This window comes from Fusarium mangiferae, assembly GCF_900044065.1.
Source record: "Fusarium mangiferae strain MRC7560 genome assembly, contig: FMAN_scaffold001, whole genome shotgun sequence".
NCBI classification, from domain to species: Eukaryota; Fungi; Ascomycota; class Sordariomycetes; order Hypocreales; family Nectriaceae; genus Fusarium; species Fusarium mangiferae.
This window is the reverse complement of record NW_024573921.1, coordinates 2,238,633-2,254,372: the sequence shown is the minus strand read 5'-3', so window position 1 is coordinate 2,254,372 and position 15,740 is coordinate 2,238,633. Positions and strand designations below refer to the sequence as shown.

At 48.0% G+C, this 15,740-nt stretch overlaps 5 protein-coding genes across 5 annotated transcripts; 4 read left to right on the top strand and 1 right to left on the bottom strand.

Moving 5' to 3' along the window:
• Positions 1–972: 972 nt before the first annotated feature.
• FMAN_01236 (uncharacterized protein) lies at positions 973–1,527 on the top strand (the record flags this gene model as incomplete). The annotated part of the gene is made up of 1 exon (XM_041832486.1): positions 973–1,527. The coding sequence occupies one exon, from the start codon at positions 973–975 to the stop codon at positions 1,525–1,527; it is 555 nt and encodes a 184-aa protein (XP_041676573.1).
• A 2,707-nt stretch (positions 1,528–4,234) lies between these two features.
• FMAN_01235 (uncharacterized protein) lies at positions 4,235–4,378 on the bottom strand (the record flags this gene model as incomplete). The annotated part of the gene is made up of 1 exon (XM_041832475.1): positions 4,235–4,378. One exon carries the CDS (start codon positions 4,376–4,378, stop codon positions 4,235–4,237), a length of 144 nt encoding a protein of 47 aa, XP_041676572.1.
• Positions 4,379–7,612: 3,234 nt separating this feature from the next.
• On the top strand, positions 7,613–10,068 carry FMAN_01234 (putative RAS GTPase-activating protein sar1; the record flags this gene model as incomplete). The annotated part of the gene is made up of 5 exons (XM_041832464.1): positions 7,613–7,733; positions 7,784–7,917; positions 7,968–8,216; positions 8,264–9,857; positions 9,908–10,068. The coding sequence occupies 5 exons, from the start codon at positions 7,613–7,615 to the stop codon at positions 10,066–10,068; spliced, it is 2,259 nt and encodes a 752-aa protein (XP_041676571.1).
• Positions 10,069–11,043: 975 nt separating this feature from the next.
• Positions 11,044–12,251, top strand: FMAN_01233 (putative Phosphotransferase enzyme family domain protein; the record flags this gene model as incomplete). Its single annotated transcript, XM_041832453.1, has 3 exons — positions 11,044–11,142; positions 11,196–11,812; positions 11,864–12,251. 3 exons carry the CDS (start codon positions 11,044–11,046, stop codon positions 12,249–12,251), a joined length of 1,104 nt encoding a protein of 367 aa, XP_041676570.1.
• Positions 12,252–12,919: 668 nt separating this feature from the next.
• On the top strand, positions 12,920–15,344 carry FMAN_01232 (uncharacterized protein; the record flags this gene model as incomplete). Its single annotated transcript, XM_041832442.1, has 5 exons — positions 12,920–13,211; positions 13,268–13,922; positions 13,977–14,294; positions 14,343–14,406; positions 14,460–15,344. 5 exons carry the CDS (start codon positions 12,920–12,922, stop codon positions 15,342–15,344), a joined length of 2,214 nt encoding a protein of 737 aa, XP_041676569.1.
• Positions 15,345–15,740: the final 396 nt, after the last annotated feature.

Here is a 15,740-nt window from a genome sequence, read left to right as displayed (position 1 = left end):
TGGATTGCCAGTTGATTCGCGGTGGAGGTTGGAGCTTGGGACAGTTGCGGCACAAATGACATCACGTTGAGCATCTTAGCGCAGTGGAGCTCAATTGTTGAAAGCTGATGTACCGGCTTCTTGTGTGTGCTTTTTCGATCGAAAGATCATGATCGTGTTACACTATCAAAATGGACTAGCAACAATGATAATCTTTGTTGTACATCTTTACTTTTCAACAATTGGTTTTTACTGTTTGCCGCGGGACTATAAGCTGCACATATCCGCAGGTGGCCTCGCTGACGAAAGACCTCTTTTGACGTTGAATTGCTACCTATTATGTACCTATGCGGAAAGGAAGGTACTATTGAAAAGATTTGCTAGAAGGGATTAGACCGAAGAAATGGAAGGAAAGAATTATAGACAATAGAACAATACCTAAGTATATAGGAGATAGAGTCTTCTTGATACTAGGCATTTAAAATAACTTGGTGGCAAGGAGTGTTTGGTGAATAGCGATGAAGAGATAACGTAAGAATTCCTATTGTTCCAGTGTCTTCTAAGAAGGTACATGTGAAGATAGGATGGAGTAGAAAAATGCAACTGCTCAAACAGCGCTGCTATATACCTGCAGTGTGCCTTCCGTTCCATTCCATCCATTGGCATGCATCAGTTTGCCTGCACCTGCCTGTATTCGCTACCTACTGCTTTGCTGCCCACGGCGGAAGACAAAAGCTCAACCCCTACACACTGAGATTTCTAAACCCTCACAATTCAAGCGAATACATATATGAACGTCTTATTTCTTGGAAGAATTTATCTGTGTCTCATCGTCACCCTGATACTACGAACTTTTCCACTACCGGGGGCTGGGCTCCCCCAAACGTTTTCCTCGAAAAGCCATACAACGATATCTGATTGAGAAGCGAGAGAAGCCTGGGATAGCAGGATGGCTTGATTTTATCGATCATATCAATCATACCTAGGAAAAACATGTATTCGAAATCTGACGAACACGATACTCTGGGGGACCTCCCGCTTCATCGACCAGATTCTTCTACTCAACAGGCCACAAGTAAAAACCTGCCGCACATCATGCTCGAAAATTGGCCTACACAGACTCCAACTTGGCGCCACCACTGTTATGTGGTTTACACTGTCGACTTCAGGGTTCGTTCCCAACGTGCCCGAGGAGATCCCCCCCACACCAACCGAGCGGACAGAACCCGCGATCACATAGAGAGTGGTCTGTTCGTACAGACACACGCGAAAAGGATGTGCGGTCATCTTTACATGCCTCGAAAACACCCGATTTACGAGTATTATGTGCTTCAGAGCCAGAGACTCGACAACATTAGGCAGCACGAGTATTTCGAGTCTGATGCTGCTATCGGATTCATATTTAAGAAGGATTACCAAAACTCCTTCTATCAGATTCTCCGGGAGATACAGTTACCGGAAAATACAAACCCCAAGGACTCGGCTCTTTATCGACGCCATAACACCAACATCCAACCCTCCCCCCTGAGAACTCGACGGACTAGGTGACGGCTGTGCTTATAGTGATGGGAACAAGGAAGCTGTTGATGGAAGATGTGCCAAATGACTGGTACATAGATGACACAGGAGTGTTCCAGGAATATGGCCGACATAGAACTGCTGTTCAAGATACCATTGTGTGCAAGGAGTCAACTTTGGTTAGGATATTGTCGTGGAACTGAGAAACCAAGAGGCTACATCTCGGAGCGACTGGCATGATATAACGTCAATGCAGTTATAGAAAAGATGTCATCGGGGGAATCTGAAACAACATTTCCCATGCAATTGAACGGCGTGGTGCATGATATATGTTACATATGAGTATCTAACGATCGGGAAACGCTGTCCGAGTGATGTAGTGTTTGACTAGATCCGCTATTCAGTACCAGAACACTATCGCATGAATATTGAAGTGAACTTGCGTTTTGCATTTGTATGAAGTGTTAGAACTTTCGTTCGCGACTATTGATATCTATTGCTTTGTTGTCGAACAATAATAACACGTTAAGTGCGAGCCAGATATCGAAACCCTGCTGTCGTGGCTACGCCTCCCGTGCCACCATCTTGGGAGTAGGGACTCAATAAATAGGACGATAAACATAGTACGTCTTGACTCACAGACCACAGTTTCAATAATGATTGTTTAAACACCTGACACTGGAATCAACCGAGCCTGTACATGGGTATTTGCATAAAGATCACGTACGTTACACTCATGTGTACTTTCATTCACAATGGAGGCGGCTAGGCTCGTCCCGTTGGCAGAAGGGTGTTCGTTTCAGAATTAATCAAGGGTCGACAGGCCCATCCGGAACCCCGGATGGAGAGGGAACACGAAGATGGAGGAAACACATCACCAGTGCGCATTCGATCGTGATGAAGTGCTTGCTATGCAAGGTATCTCCTTGCATGTTGGTTCTCTGAGAGTTACTTAAGTCAGTATGTAACTATGTATTGTCTTCAAGTAGAACCAGAAAAAGATGTGATATGCATGCTGGCAGTCTATGCCCCTTCTCAGATATAGACATATTTAGGGCGACCAGAGAGTACAGTATTTCGTGTCCGTACCAGCTTCTTGAAACCAACATGAATGGTTGGATAGCACAGATGACATGGTGATAGCACGTGGGGGCTAGCCCTCAAGATCAATCCTCAAGGTGAATTGTGGATAGACAGCTCGTATCCTGATCCTGACCTGAGGTAGGTCGGCACTGACATGAGTTGAGATCAGAATTCCTAAGTATCTCAACATGGGACATGGTCGTTGAGAGTGGAGTTATCTGGATGTTAGCTCTACAAGTATTCAACGCTGGTTCTTGGCCCATGTCTAAGCCGCAACCTCTTGCCTGGCAATGTATCCTCATATGCAGTTACAAGGCACGAAGGAGTAAGTCGATGCAGTATGTCACCCGCTTTGACGTCCGCTTTCTTTTCCCAAGAGTTCTAGGACCAGGCAGGCTGAACTATCAGCTGAAGATGCAAGGTTCCGACTAACTACTCCTGCATGTATGTAAGTGCACAACCGTTCAACGGTTGGGTTCGGCTTTCTGTCTTTCCATTCCAATCCCTTGCCTCAAGTGATGTGTGAGAAGTGGCTGTCGAGACAGGTGGCTCTTATTAGCCTTGAACCAGCTGTTGCTTGGTGATTGGTAGAAATGATGATTAGCATCAAAGTAGATCAGCCATGAGTATCTAGAGTGAAGACTGGCGTTGTCTAGACCTCGAATCAGCTTAGCCATTGGAGAAACTGCTTTGTCACAATGTCATCTACACAATCCTGTATTAATCAAAGCCGTTGTCATTGTATGAAAGGGAAAGTTAATGGCGTGGAAAGACAAGAATGTGGAGCGATAACTCGCAAAATTGCGAAAACTACTCGCTGGTGTATTCAGCCATGTCTCGCAGATAGTCAGCGTTGGCGATTACTCGATAGACGAGAACCACAAATGGATATGGATATGAGAAGGATGTGATTCTGACGATCGCCAACCAGCTCCGTGTATCAGAAGTCTTCTTTCAGACTGCCAAGCGTCAAGTTTGCGTGACAACATGCCCGTTTTAACTGGGCCTGCTACTGTGATAATGCCCAAGATGGTGATCATCGAAACTTTGAAGCCGTTTTTATCGTTGCATTCGCAGGTTGCTCTGCCGGCGATCGACAATGCCCCGAACCGCACCGCAGTCGTTGCGCGCACGACAAGACAGGGTGCCAAGAACCAGGTACAGTACATAAGGTACCGTTAGACTCGGGATACATTCAGTTGCTGACAGGGGGGCTCGCATGGCAGGCAAGGGGACCTAGAAAGATGAGGCACAGCACGCCAGAGACATGGGTCTGCTGAGTGAAGAGAGACAAGGTGATGCGAGACATGCCGCGGTTGGAATGTGTGTATAGGCGCTAAAACGACGATGATAGTGTATAGGCCAGTGAAAATGTAGCTCCGAACCCCTTATCGTTGAAGAATAGATATAATCATTTGTGAGAACCTTTTCTCCCTGATTAAAAACGGGCTGGCTATTATTGCAATGAAGATTGTCAGATTGTCAGATTGTCAATCAAATGCAGGGCCCTACGCAGTATGGAGCTGCTTTGGTTCCATTTTCTTTATTTCTCCACGAGCAGTGGATTCACTCGCTCGCTAGGGCGTCATGACCTCACTCAGTCACACGGGCCTGTTTAGTGGTGCATCGTAAAGAGAGAAACTGGCGGGCATGTTTAGCTATTCGAAGCAATCTGCGAATGGCCCGGCGACAGGATTACGACATTGCAGCAATACAAGTGAAGTTCAGCCTGCATCACCATCACAGCAATATCGATAGCAAACACATATTGAACCACAGCCAATTCTTTGCCCTCCATTGTTACCCATCTCACTCACGCGGGCATCCACAGCGAGCCGTCCATGAGTGCCCGCATAAGCAGGTGCAGGCACTTTAGTAGAGCCTTGTGCCCTGTGTCTAGCCCGAAGCGGGTGATGGTCCAATCTACCCCTGACTTGGCACGCAAGGATGGGTCCCTTGTCTCTTGTTGCCCCTCAACAAGCGTTGATTGACAGAAAACTTATGCAGGCCTCTTGATGGAGAGCCGAAAAAGATGAATCCCAAAGAATAAACGTACCGTATTTCGCAAACCTCAGGGTAGACGAGTGTTATTGGATCCTACGTCGAAGAATACGCCTCTGATCATAGCATATCTCTGCCTACAATTTACTAATCTTGATCAATTCTAGTAGTACAAAGACACTCGTTGAATACAAGGAAGCTCAAGTTTATTTATTCGCATCTTTTCCCTCCCCTTGTCAGGCACGAGGGCTATTTTGGCGCCCCAAGCCCAGACCACCCACCACTGAGCACCTGTGGCAACCCTCCACTGCCCCTGTCTCCTGTCGTGTCGTTTTGGAAGTTGGATATGCTCTGTTAACTTCTGTTGCAGGTCGGTATAACCGTTGGTGACTTGGCTTCAGCTTGGGCACCTAACAAGTCACAGCTCCTCGGCTTTAACTTATAGTGCTGTATCATTGAGGACGGATCCTTCAGCTGACCGAGTTCTCAAACAACCGGAAGTTTGCAGAGTCTTTTTTTACCATAATCATCCTTGTATTTGGCCATCTATAATCCTTACCAACTATGAACCAGGATCCTCTCCCTCACAGCCCAACGATCCAAACTACTTGCTGCATGTGTGTTTATCTGCACTCATGAATATGTAAAGAGCTCTTGAGATCATCCCCTCTGATCGACCATGAGTCTGGCGGTCTGACGACCAGAGGATGATCAATCGCTTATCCAAGTAACCAAGTGTTTCTTTTCTCAGAAGAAGCACGAGAGGTGCACTACCAAATTAGACCACACGCCTCTGTCAAAGAGACCCCACCAACGCCGCAATTGCAACGCCTCCGTTCCACATGATTTCAAGAGGCGACTGGCCGTTCATATTACTTCTGATATAGAAGCAACAAGCAATTGAATTGAGTCTCGAGTCTTTTTGTAGTGAAAGAAGGTAAGCAGGTACCTACAGTACAGAACACAGTTGATCTTAATCGGAACCAGGGGGTGCAGAGACCTTTGTTTCTCGCCCGCAAAATCCCAGGGTCTCATGAACGAGTTAGGGTTTTTACTTGGTACTGTAGGTACTAACCCAGGCCTGCCAGGCCCAACAACGTTAACAGTCCGGGTTGTTGTTGATCGTCATTGCGCCTGTGGGTTCCCGTTGCAAGAACCCGCTCTAAAAACGATCATGTTTTTGGGCGGCGTCACTCCACTCCGTCTCCCGTGAGTTTCGCCTCTGCCCCTGATCCCAGCAGGTACGGAGCCCTTTCAGGGCTTGGCCTTCTTCTGTTTCTTATCTATCTTACATATTTACGTAGTATGGCGACTGGTGGTATGCATGGTAAGCGTATTTTGGTGAAGGGCTACTGCGGGTGATTTTGTTAATAGCTAATACTTGATGATTGACCGTTGAACTGCGTCCCGTCCGTTGTGTTAAATTTAGGTTTTGGTGGAAGTCCAGGTATGGATGGTATTTGCAAAATACAGTAAGCCTTCAGATTTAGCTACTAGGTACCTACCTAGGTAGGTAGCTTCAAAGCTCTACACCAACTCTGTAAGGTAGGTCAGTACCTAATACTCATTCACCAGCGGTGGTACGGAGTAGACCGGCCACGTTATTCCATTCCCATCCATACCACCCAGTTCGCCTTGACTGGGCATCATCATCACCATCCATCCATCCATCCATCCATCCACTACCAGTATTGGTCTCTCATCTCAGTTCAGGTACCGATCAAAAGGTATTGGACTGCACACGTAGCTGCTCGGAATCTCTGATTCGCCCTCCCTCCCTCCTCTTTCACTTGGTCTGCCACCTCAGTCTTGTTTCCTGCCTGCCTTCCATGACATTAGTTGCCCCTGATTCCTACCTTATGTACCTTTGGTAGTACTTCCCTTCTCTTCTCCTTGGCCTACTTTCCATTCGGACGTGCAGTACATTAGTAGGCAGGTTCTCTAGAGTCACACAAACTTATCAGGTTCCTGTCACTTTTCTTCTGGATATCTTCTTCCGTCCTTCCAGTTCTTCTTCAGCGTCGATCATTTCCCTTGTCAAAAGCACTTCATTATCATTTCATTCATCGTCGCCGCTTGTTTCGCGCTCGCTTTAATTCCTCCTATTCTCCCCCCACACACAAACAAGTGCAAGCCCACAACGCACGCACGACCCTGCAGCGTCGAACGCCAACGATCCACCGACCGTCCCACGCGCCGTCTCTCCCTCCTGAAGTCCGCGTCTCAGCCGTGCATAAATCTGCCCGGAAATACACCAGGATCCATGTCTGGTACCTTGCAGTCCACTATCTAAACTACTCTGCTTCAAGTACCCTTCTAGCTCAGGTACTTCGCTTTTGGTTGCCTTGCCTGTGCAATTCCATCACCCACGGCCCCCCTTCCCCTTCCTGCCTCTGCCTTGTCCACCACCAACACCACCGCTACCTCCACTTTCGCTATCACCATCAACCTGCCGCCTTTTTGTTGTTCATTTTGCACTTCTTTCTTCCTAGAACGCCTCCTGCGCTCCTCGCGAGATCGAGGATTTTCAGAATTTCGCATCGCGACATACTGTCGCTCCCATTGAGCTACCGTTGCCGCTTACCATCTGTCTATCTTAGCTTGTTTCTTGTCCTTTGTTTTCTGAGCGAACGTATTGCTGTTGCGCGCCTCCTCCCGCCGTGCTCGCCTCATAACCATCGTCGATACCTCCGTTGATACAATCTTCATTATTTTGCGACTTCCCGCTTTTGTACCACGAAACCGTTGAACGCCCTCTACGCCTCACTGCTTGTCATTCACCTCGAACTGGTCGTTGCTTTCGCTGCCACGCTTGACCTCGACTCATCATAATTGGGATAACCTGACTCGCTGCCCTTTGGCTCGGCACCTGCGCAATTGCTGCCTGTTGTCTGAGTCTAGAGGCATACAAGCCTGAACCCTCGTTATCATATATTGCAGTAAACACACTATGTCCATCATGTTACAAACGCCATCTCGAGCTTCTACGGCCTCCTCCTCCTCTTTCCAACCCATATCACGCCAAAATACCATGTCTTCCTACGACGGCTCGCGCTCTGCGCGCCAGTCGAAGCGCTACTCGATGTCAGCTCTCTACATGTCGATTTCTGCCAACGAGGGAGATCTACAGATTGAAGATGAGCTTGCCAAAGGTAGGCCTACATATGCATTTCAAGAGGATAAGCAACTGACCTCATTCCAGCACAAAAGGCGCTGCGTGATCTTAAGTCTAAGATCTCATCACAGTCGAAGAAGAACTTCGTTTTGGAAAAAGATGTGCGCTATCTAGATTCCCGAATTGCGTTGCTTATCCAAAACCGTATGGCCCTGGAAGAGGTACGTCTCCAATCAACGTCGAAATGAACAAGTTCTGATTCGCGCTATAGCAAAACGAAGTTGCCAGCCATCTCGAAGATGCTCTTGAAATGCAGCAGGGTGTCTTCCCTAACGGCGACAAAACTCAGAAATACGGAAACCTTTTGTTTCTGCTCCAATCTGAGCCTAGGCACATTGCACATCTCTGCAGGCTCGTCTCGATGTCTGAAATTGATTCGCTGCTCCAGACTGTCATGTTTACTATCTACGGAAACCAATACGAAAGTCGAGAAGAGCATCTCTTGCTCACTATGTTCCAGGTAAGCTTCCACGCCTTTAAAAGAGATGCACGTCTCACATGCTCTAGTCCGTCTTGACATATCAGTTCGACAACACACCGGACTACTCCTCCTTGCTCCGCGCTAATACTCCTGTCTCTCGAATGATGACTACATACACCCGAAGAGGTCCTGGTCAAAGTTTCCTCAAATCCGTGCTTGCTGATAGAATCAATGGCTTGATCGAGCTGAAAGATCTTGACCTGGAAATCAACCCGCTCAAGGTCTACGAGCGAATGATTGAACAGATCGAAGAGGATACTGGCCAACTGCCTCCCCACCTTCCCAAGGGAATCACTGGCGAACAAGCCGCCGAGAACCCTCAGGTTCAGGCCATCATTGAGCCCCGCTTAACTATGTTGACCGAGATTGCTAATGGCTTCTTGACCACCATTATTGAGGGCCTCGAGGAAGCGCCTTATGGTATCCGATGGATTTGTAAACAAATCAGGAGCTTAACTAAGCGCAAATATCCAGATGCTAACGACCAGGTCATTTGTACCTTGATCGGTGGATTCTTCTTTTTGCGCTTCATTAACCCTGCGATCGTTACCCCGAAATCTTACATGCTTATCGACGGAACCCCGGCCGAACGACCCAGACGAACTCTAACATATATCGCCAAGATGCTTCAGAACCTCGCGAACAAGCCATCCTACGCCAAGGAGCCGTACATGGCTAAGCTTCAGCCGTTCATTCATCAGAACAAGGACAGAATCAATAAGTTCATGCTCGATCTCTGCGAGGTCCAGGATTTCTATGAGAGCCTCGAGATGGATAATTACGTTGCCCTATCAAAGAAGGATCTTGAACTTGAGATTACCCTCAATGAAGTGTACGCCATGCACTCGTTGCTTGACAAGCATCATGACGAGCTGTGCAAGGATGATAATTCGCATCTTGCTATCATTATGTCGGAATTGGGATCATCGCCCCCTCAGTTGCCGCGCAAAGAGAACAGAGTCATCAACTTGCCTTTATTTAGTAGATGGGAGTCAGCTATCGGCGATCTGACAGCAGCATTGGATATCACGCAGGAGGAGGTTTATTTCATGGAAGCCAAGTCGATTTTCGTACAAGTCATGCGATCGATCCCAGCAACTAGCGGGGTAGCCAGGAGACCACTGCGACTAGAACGCATTGCTGATGCCGCAGCTACAAATCGCAGTGATGCAGTAATGGTTCGCAAAGGTATCCGGGCCATGGAACTGTTATCCCAGCTTCAGGAATTGCGCGTTATCGACAAGGCCGATCAATTCAGCCTACTTCGAGACGAAGTTGAGCAGGAGCTTCAACATCTCGGATCACTCAAAGAGGGTGTTATCACTGAGACCCAGAAGCTGCAAGAAGTCTACAAGACGATCCGTGATCATAATGTCTATCTCAACGGACAACTCGAGACCTACAAAAGCTACCTGCACAACGTTCGATCACAGAGCGAGGGTACTAAGAGAAAGCAGCAGAAGCAGCAAGTCCTTGGTCCGTACAAGTTCACACACCAGCAGCTTGAGAAGGAGGGCGTCATCCAGAAGAGTAATGTCCCCGACAACAGACGGGCCAACATATACTTCAACTTTACCAGTCCACTACCTGGAACATTCGTCATTTCATTGCACTATAAGGGTGAGCTACTTTCATTCTCCTGTCGCTCTAGGATGCTAACTTGAAGACAGGTCGCAATAGAGGTCTCCTTGAATTGGATCTCAAGCTTGATGATCTGCTTGAGATGCAAAAGGACAATCAGGATGACCTTGACCTGGAATATGTCCAGTTCAACGTGCCAAAGGTCCTGGCGTTGTTGAACAAACGCTTCGCGAGGAAGAAGGGCTGGTAAATGATCTATAATGACAATACGACTTTCAGCCACAAACATCTCGACATATATTGATCCATGTACTACGACCGCATCAGACGGAGGGCTTGGCGTTATGGATACTGATACCACGGAATATTCTGTTCTCTTCACCTTGGACCCGGAAGCTATTTGGAGGGCTTGTCACCATGGTTTCTTTTGTTGATTTTCATTTGTCTGTTTCCTTTTGGCATGAGCATTCCTTCATGTCTTGCGTTGAGGTAGTGAGACGGATATGGATGGATGGGCGAGGTGGAAATCAGCGAGCAGGAAGGACTATTCTTTTATATACCGTATGCTTGTTTCTTGAACGGCGGTATTCTGCTTCGGCTGGTCCGCGGTGGGAGCCTGTTATGCGGAACCTTGATTATATGTGCATGCCAGTAGTCTGTTAATGAGATGGATATCATTCTCCAAGGCATGAGAGTGGTGGTAGGACGATCATAGTTAGGAGGTAGGCTTTAGGCCTTGGACAGTGGTAATGACCAACGGGCCTTGAGTTTTACAATGAAAGCTTGAATTATTACATCCGTATAGTGAATTGTTATTTGGCATGCCTCGAAGCACAAAATACTGATTCATTACAAACAAGATAGAGATACCTAGGTAGGCGCGTCAGATGAACCGAGGAACCGAACGAACCTAGGATTGTGGAGAGCTTGGGGAAGAGGGGGCCACTAAAGGACTGTCTGTAATCCCCCAGATCTGAACCTCGGCATCTTTAGTGACTAGCAAGGGGCCAAATGTTCAAGGTACCTAAGCTCATCGAGTCAGTTCTCACATCCGGGGTACAATAACTCTTGACCTTGCAATTATCATTTATTAACCGTAGCTCCGCCAAACCATTCTTCAATTCATCTTTTTGTAACCTCCGACTTGTATCTCGTGGCCCTGAACCAGCAAATCGACCACCGATCATCCTTTCTTGTATCTACTCACCACGTAACTGTCCTAGTGATGGCTGGTAGAATTCGACAGCCCGTCGATGAGGCTGCGCTTGAGAAATACATTTCTGAGCATGTCCCGACCATCAAAACACCGATTGATCTCAAACAGGTGAGTTCTCTGCTTGTACTCTTCTCAGTGTGATGGCTGCTGATGCTACATAGTTTGGTTTCGGCCAATCCAATCCTACATACCAGATTACTGCTTCAGATGGCCAACGCTTTGTGATGCGCAAGAAGCCACCTGGAAAACTCCTTTCCAAGACAGCTCACAAAGTAGAGCGTGAATACCGCATCATGCATGCTCTGGAGAACACTGATGTTGCTGTACCCAAAGCGTACTGCTTATGCGAGGATGACTCTGTTATTGGCACGCCGTTCTATATCATGGAGTTTCTCGATGGACGTATCTTTGAAGACTTTACCATGCCAGGGGTACAACCCGCCGATCGTGAGGCTATGTGGCGCGATGCCGTGATAACATTGGCACGGTTCCATGCAGTTGACTACAAAAAGGTCGGCCTAGAGAAGTTTGGCAAACCATCGGGTTTCTATTCGCGACAGATTAACACGTGGGTAACTATCTGTGGTAGCCAGGAGAAGGCCGTCGACATTGAGACCAAGGAACCTGTCGGGAAGCTCCCTCACTTTGAGGAAACGGTTCGCTTCTTCAAGAACGAGCGTCTGCAGCCCAAGGACCGGGCAACGCTGGTACATGGGGATTATAAGATTGACAATTTGGTATTTCACAAGACTGAACCAAGGGTCATCGGAATCTTGGAGTATGCTCACCTTCCCAGACTCCAAGTCATTTACTAACACATATTCTACAGTTGGGAGATGTCTACTGTTGGCCACCCGCTCTCCGACATTTGCAACTTTCTTATAAACTTCTACTCGGCCAAATCCCCTGGTGCGACTCCTTATGATGTAGCCGGATTCCTCCCTGGCAAGACGCCTGGTCTTCCACAACCAGACAAGATCCTGGAGTGGTACACAGAGGAGAGTGGATACGATCCCCGGTCAGAGGTTCCATGGGGAATGTCGTTCAGCATCTGGAAGCTGGCTGGAGTTTGTCAAGGAATTGCGGCGCGATATGCGCTCAGACAGGCGAGCAGCGAGAAAGCGAAACACTTCGCTGTGACGAGGGGTTCTTTGGCAAAGTTCGCTTGGGCATTGGCTAAAGAGGCTGGTGCGGATGAGACTGGGACGAAACTGTAGGATTTGCATTGTTGTAATGCGCGGAATGTCTGAGATTAGTATCTCATGTGCAGATCTAGGCTTCAGACAGTCCAAGGGCAAGCTCAAGTGGATATGACCAGTATAAGTTTGTTAGGATGTCAGATAAAATGAAGAAAAGAGATGGATTTCTAAGTCACTATCACCCCTGTAAAGAACTCACTTCTATTTGTTTCTGTTAGAGCAATTATCAAGGCATTAACATCTTACGGCGGCTGGTATGATCCAATCACTGGTGTTTTAGAAGCGTCACCCCCAAGATTCAAATCCGAAACGCTGGGCTCTAATGGGACAGGCGTCTCTAGTCCAATGACGTTGCACGTCTGTTAAACAATTCCTCCCTCACAACCTAAAATTGAGGTTAACCTACCTACCTAGGTATATTTCGAACGCTGATATCCCCAGTGGCCTTGATCAATTACTTTTGTCCCCTCTTTGTAAACTACCAGGTCCTTGTATCTATCCAATAGCGCCTTTACGCGACCTCTGGGGCATCCTAGGTACCTATCTTATCGCTCGCTACACCGAAAAGGGTCAAACTTGATTTAAACCATCACCGACAACGCGATAACTGCAGTTTATCTTCTTTGTTCTGACCTTGTCCCTCCCTTAAAATATTACTACTATAGGACTACCTGACTGGCCTTTTCATGGCTGGCAACACCCGCCGGCGCATCACGTTGCCGGATCCTGAAGAGCGACGGCCTCTACTGAGTAGGCTCAGCACAGGCGGCCCAGAGAACCGCGATGCCCTGTATAGTTGCATGACAGACCCTCATAGTCACTTACCTGTGTATACCAACATACACCGTATTCGTCGCGACATCATCAGCGTTGTTGAGGATTATTTGAGCCTCGCCCAGCTGCAGGATCTGAGGATTAATGTTACAGTTGTGCGGCCGTTGGTTGATAAGTTCTATGGCCTCAACGACATATCCATCAGTAAGAGGAGTGCTGTTCACCCCCTTTGAGGACCCTTTACTGATATCATCTGATAGTCTACTGCTTGCTGGTTAATCGTGCTCAGTTTCTCGAAGAGCAGTCTCATCTCAATAATCGCCACAATGTCAACTTCACACGTGCTACTCTATGTGAGCTCATAGCTACGCGCATCCTGAGACGCTTTGGTGAAGTGCATGATGATGGCCACGACGGCCTTTTGCTTCTGGCTCACATCCTAGTTGCTGGCTTTGAACCATTCCAGAATGCCCCAGAAGAGATTCGAGACGAGGCAGAGCGCACCACCTCCTGGGTTGATTACAAGACGCTTCCATCTCTTGAGGTGGCCATTGTCACCGAGAGCAAGCATTTCTTGAGTTCAGCGACTTGCCAAAAGGTCGTCAACGCCATATACGAGGGTCGAATTGTCTATACCCCCTCGACATTTTGGGACATCATCCCCGATCATTACAAGTTAAAACCCATCTCTATTTATGATCCTCGCGAATCCCCTCTTCTCAACCAATATCGTCTGATTGTCCCTCGAACCCGAAATGTCCTCGAGTCAATCCAATTCGCCACTCTGCTCACTCTCTACGTCGCGGTTATGGTTCTTAGAAGGAAAAACCGCTATGGACCAACAGAAGCAGCCTTTTCTATCTTTGCTTTTGGATGGGGCTTGGATCAATTTGCTACTATTCTAGCACATGGTTGGTATGCTACAGACTTAATTGTTGTGTTGTCACCCGAGTACTAACCTTTCGAAAGGAACGTCTATACCCAGAACCTGTGGTCATTCCTTGATGTGGCTTTTGTTCTCATCTACTGGGTATATCTTGTATTGCGGTTCTTGGGCTGGAAGCTTGGTGACGCAAACCTAGACGAACAGGCGTTTGATGTGCTTGCACTCGCCGCTCCTGTCTTGGTTCCGCGGCTTGCTTTCAATCTGCTGAGCGACAATCTCGTGTTCTTGTCCCTCAGGTCAATGATGGCGGACTTTTTCTTCCTCACAGCTCTATCTGCCTGGTGTTTCTTGGGGTTTCTGCTGTCACTTCTGTGGCTCGGCGAGGGGGCACACCCCATCCTGTAGGTTTCTGCACCACCTTGGTGAAACGTGGTATTAATATGCATCAGAACAATATCGAAGTGGATGATCTATATCTGGTTTGGATTGGATGGAACAGGTATCCATCGATCGGTCAGTCTTCGTCTCCCCCTCGCACCCTTGACAAATCCTGACATCTCTCCTAGACCGAGTTTCACTGGCTGCTAGGACCTAGTGTGATGGTAGCCTTCGCTTTCCTCGGGAACACCCTCTTCCTTACCATTCTCGTATCGATGCTTTCCAATACATTCAGCAACATTTCGTCAAACGCCATAGCGGAGATCAGTTTCCGCCGAGCAGTTCTGACACTCGAGGGCGTCAAGGCCGACGCTGTGTTCGCATACCAACCCCCGTTCAACATCCTCGCCGTATTCTTATTCATCCCGCTTAAATTCGTCGTGAGTCCGCGCTGGTTCCACAAGATCCACGTCACGGCAGTCAAGATTCTGAATCTCCCTCTCCTGCTTATCATCGCTGTTGCTGAGCGCCGTCTGCTCTGGCCTTCCCGCGAGATCGAAGACCCAACCGAGATCAAATCTCCGCCCCCGACAAAGAGCCAGTTTTGGAAGAAGTGGCGGTTGACGGTCCACCGAGACCTTCGTGCCGTCTTTCAAGTGCCACCGCCTGATACTGTCCACGACGATATCGCTGTCGATGACGATCTCACACATCATCTCATCCGTCGACAGTTCACACGCAATGCGACAAATGATATAGAGCCCCGCAATCTACATAACACCTCTAGGCCCGATCCCGGGGCTCGACGTCCATCTCGACGAGATTCTATGTTTCCCGGGATCCCACCTCAGAAGCTTCGAGGATCTTTCTCCGAGAATGACATGTTTGAGGGAACTACAGATAGGCTGGCCAATATGGAGAAGGCGATACGGCGCATGGAAACGATGCTATCTCGCCTAGTTCCATCTGTCGAGGATGCCATCAGCGATGATGAGCTGGAGCAAAGCGGGACACTTAGGGGAGACAATACTGCCGAGTCATCATTTAGAGGTTTAGCGGATCGTGATTCATGATGGTTGCATGGTGTTTGGGTATGGGCATAAACAGAATTGCATACGCAGAGAGCCAGGGAAGGGCGTTGCGATACAATGTTATTGTGGTGGCCTTTTTCTTTTAGCACTGATTAACTGGCACTGTTGGAAACATCCATTCCTGTCACCACATAGCCAGCCGTCCTTCCTTTCCTACCTTGCGAATAGAACTTCTTTTTCGTCTTTCTCCCTCAGCAATAATTCCAACACATCTTTTTCTGGCGATTGATTCCTGGACATCTCAGAATGTGCACTCTCACGTATTTTCAGCACAAAGAATGCAAACACACCTGGCTTGTCCTCACGGAACCCTGCGAGCCATTCATGGGCCTCAACAATTGCCCGACCTTCTGCGATGGTACAGCCAAGGAACCACCA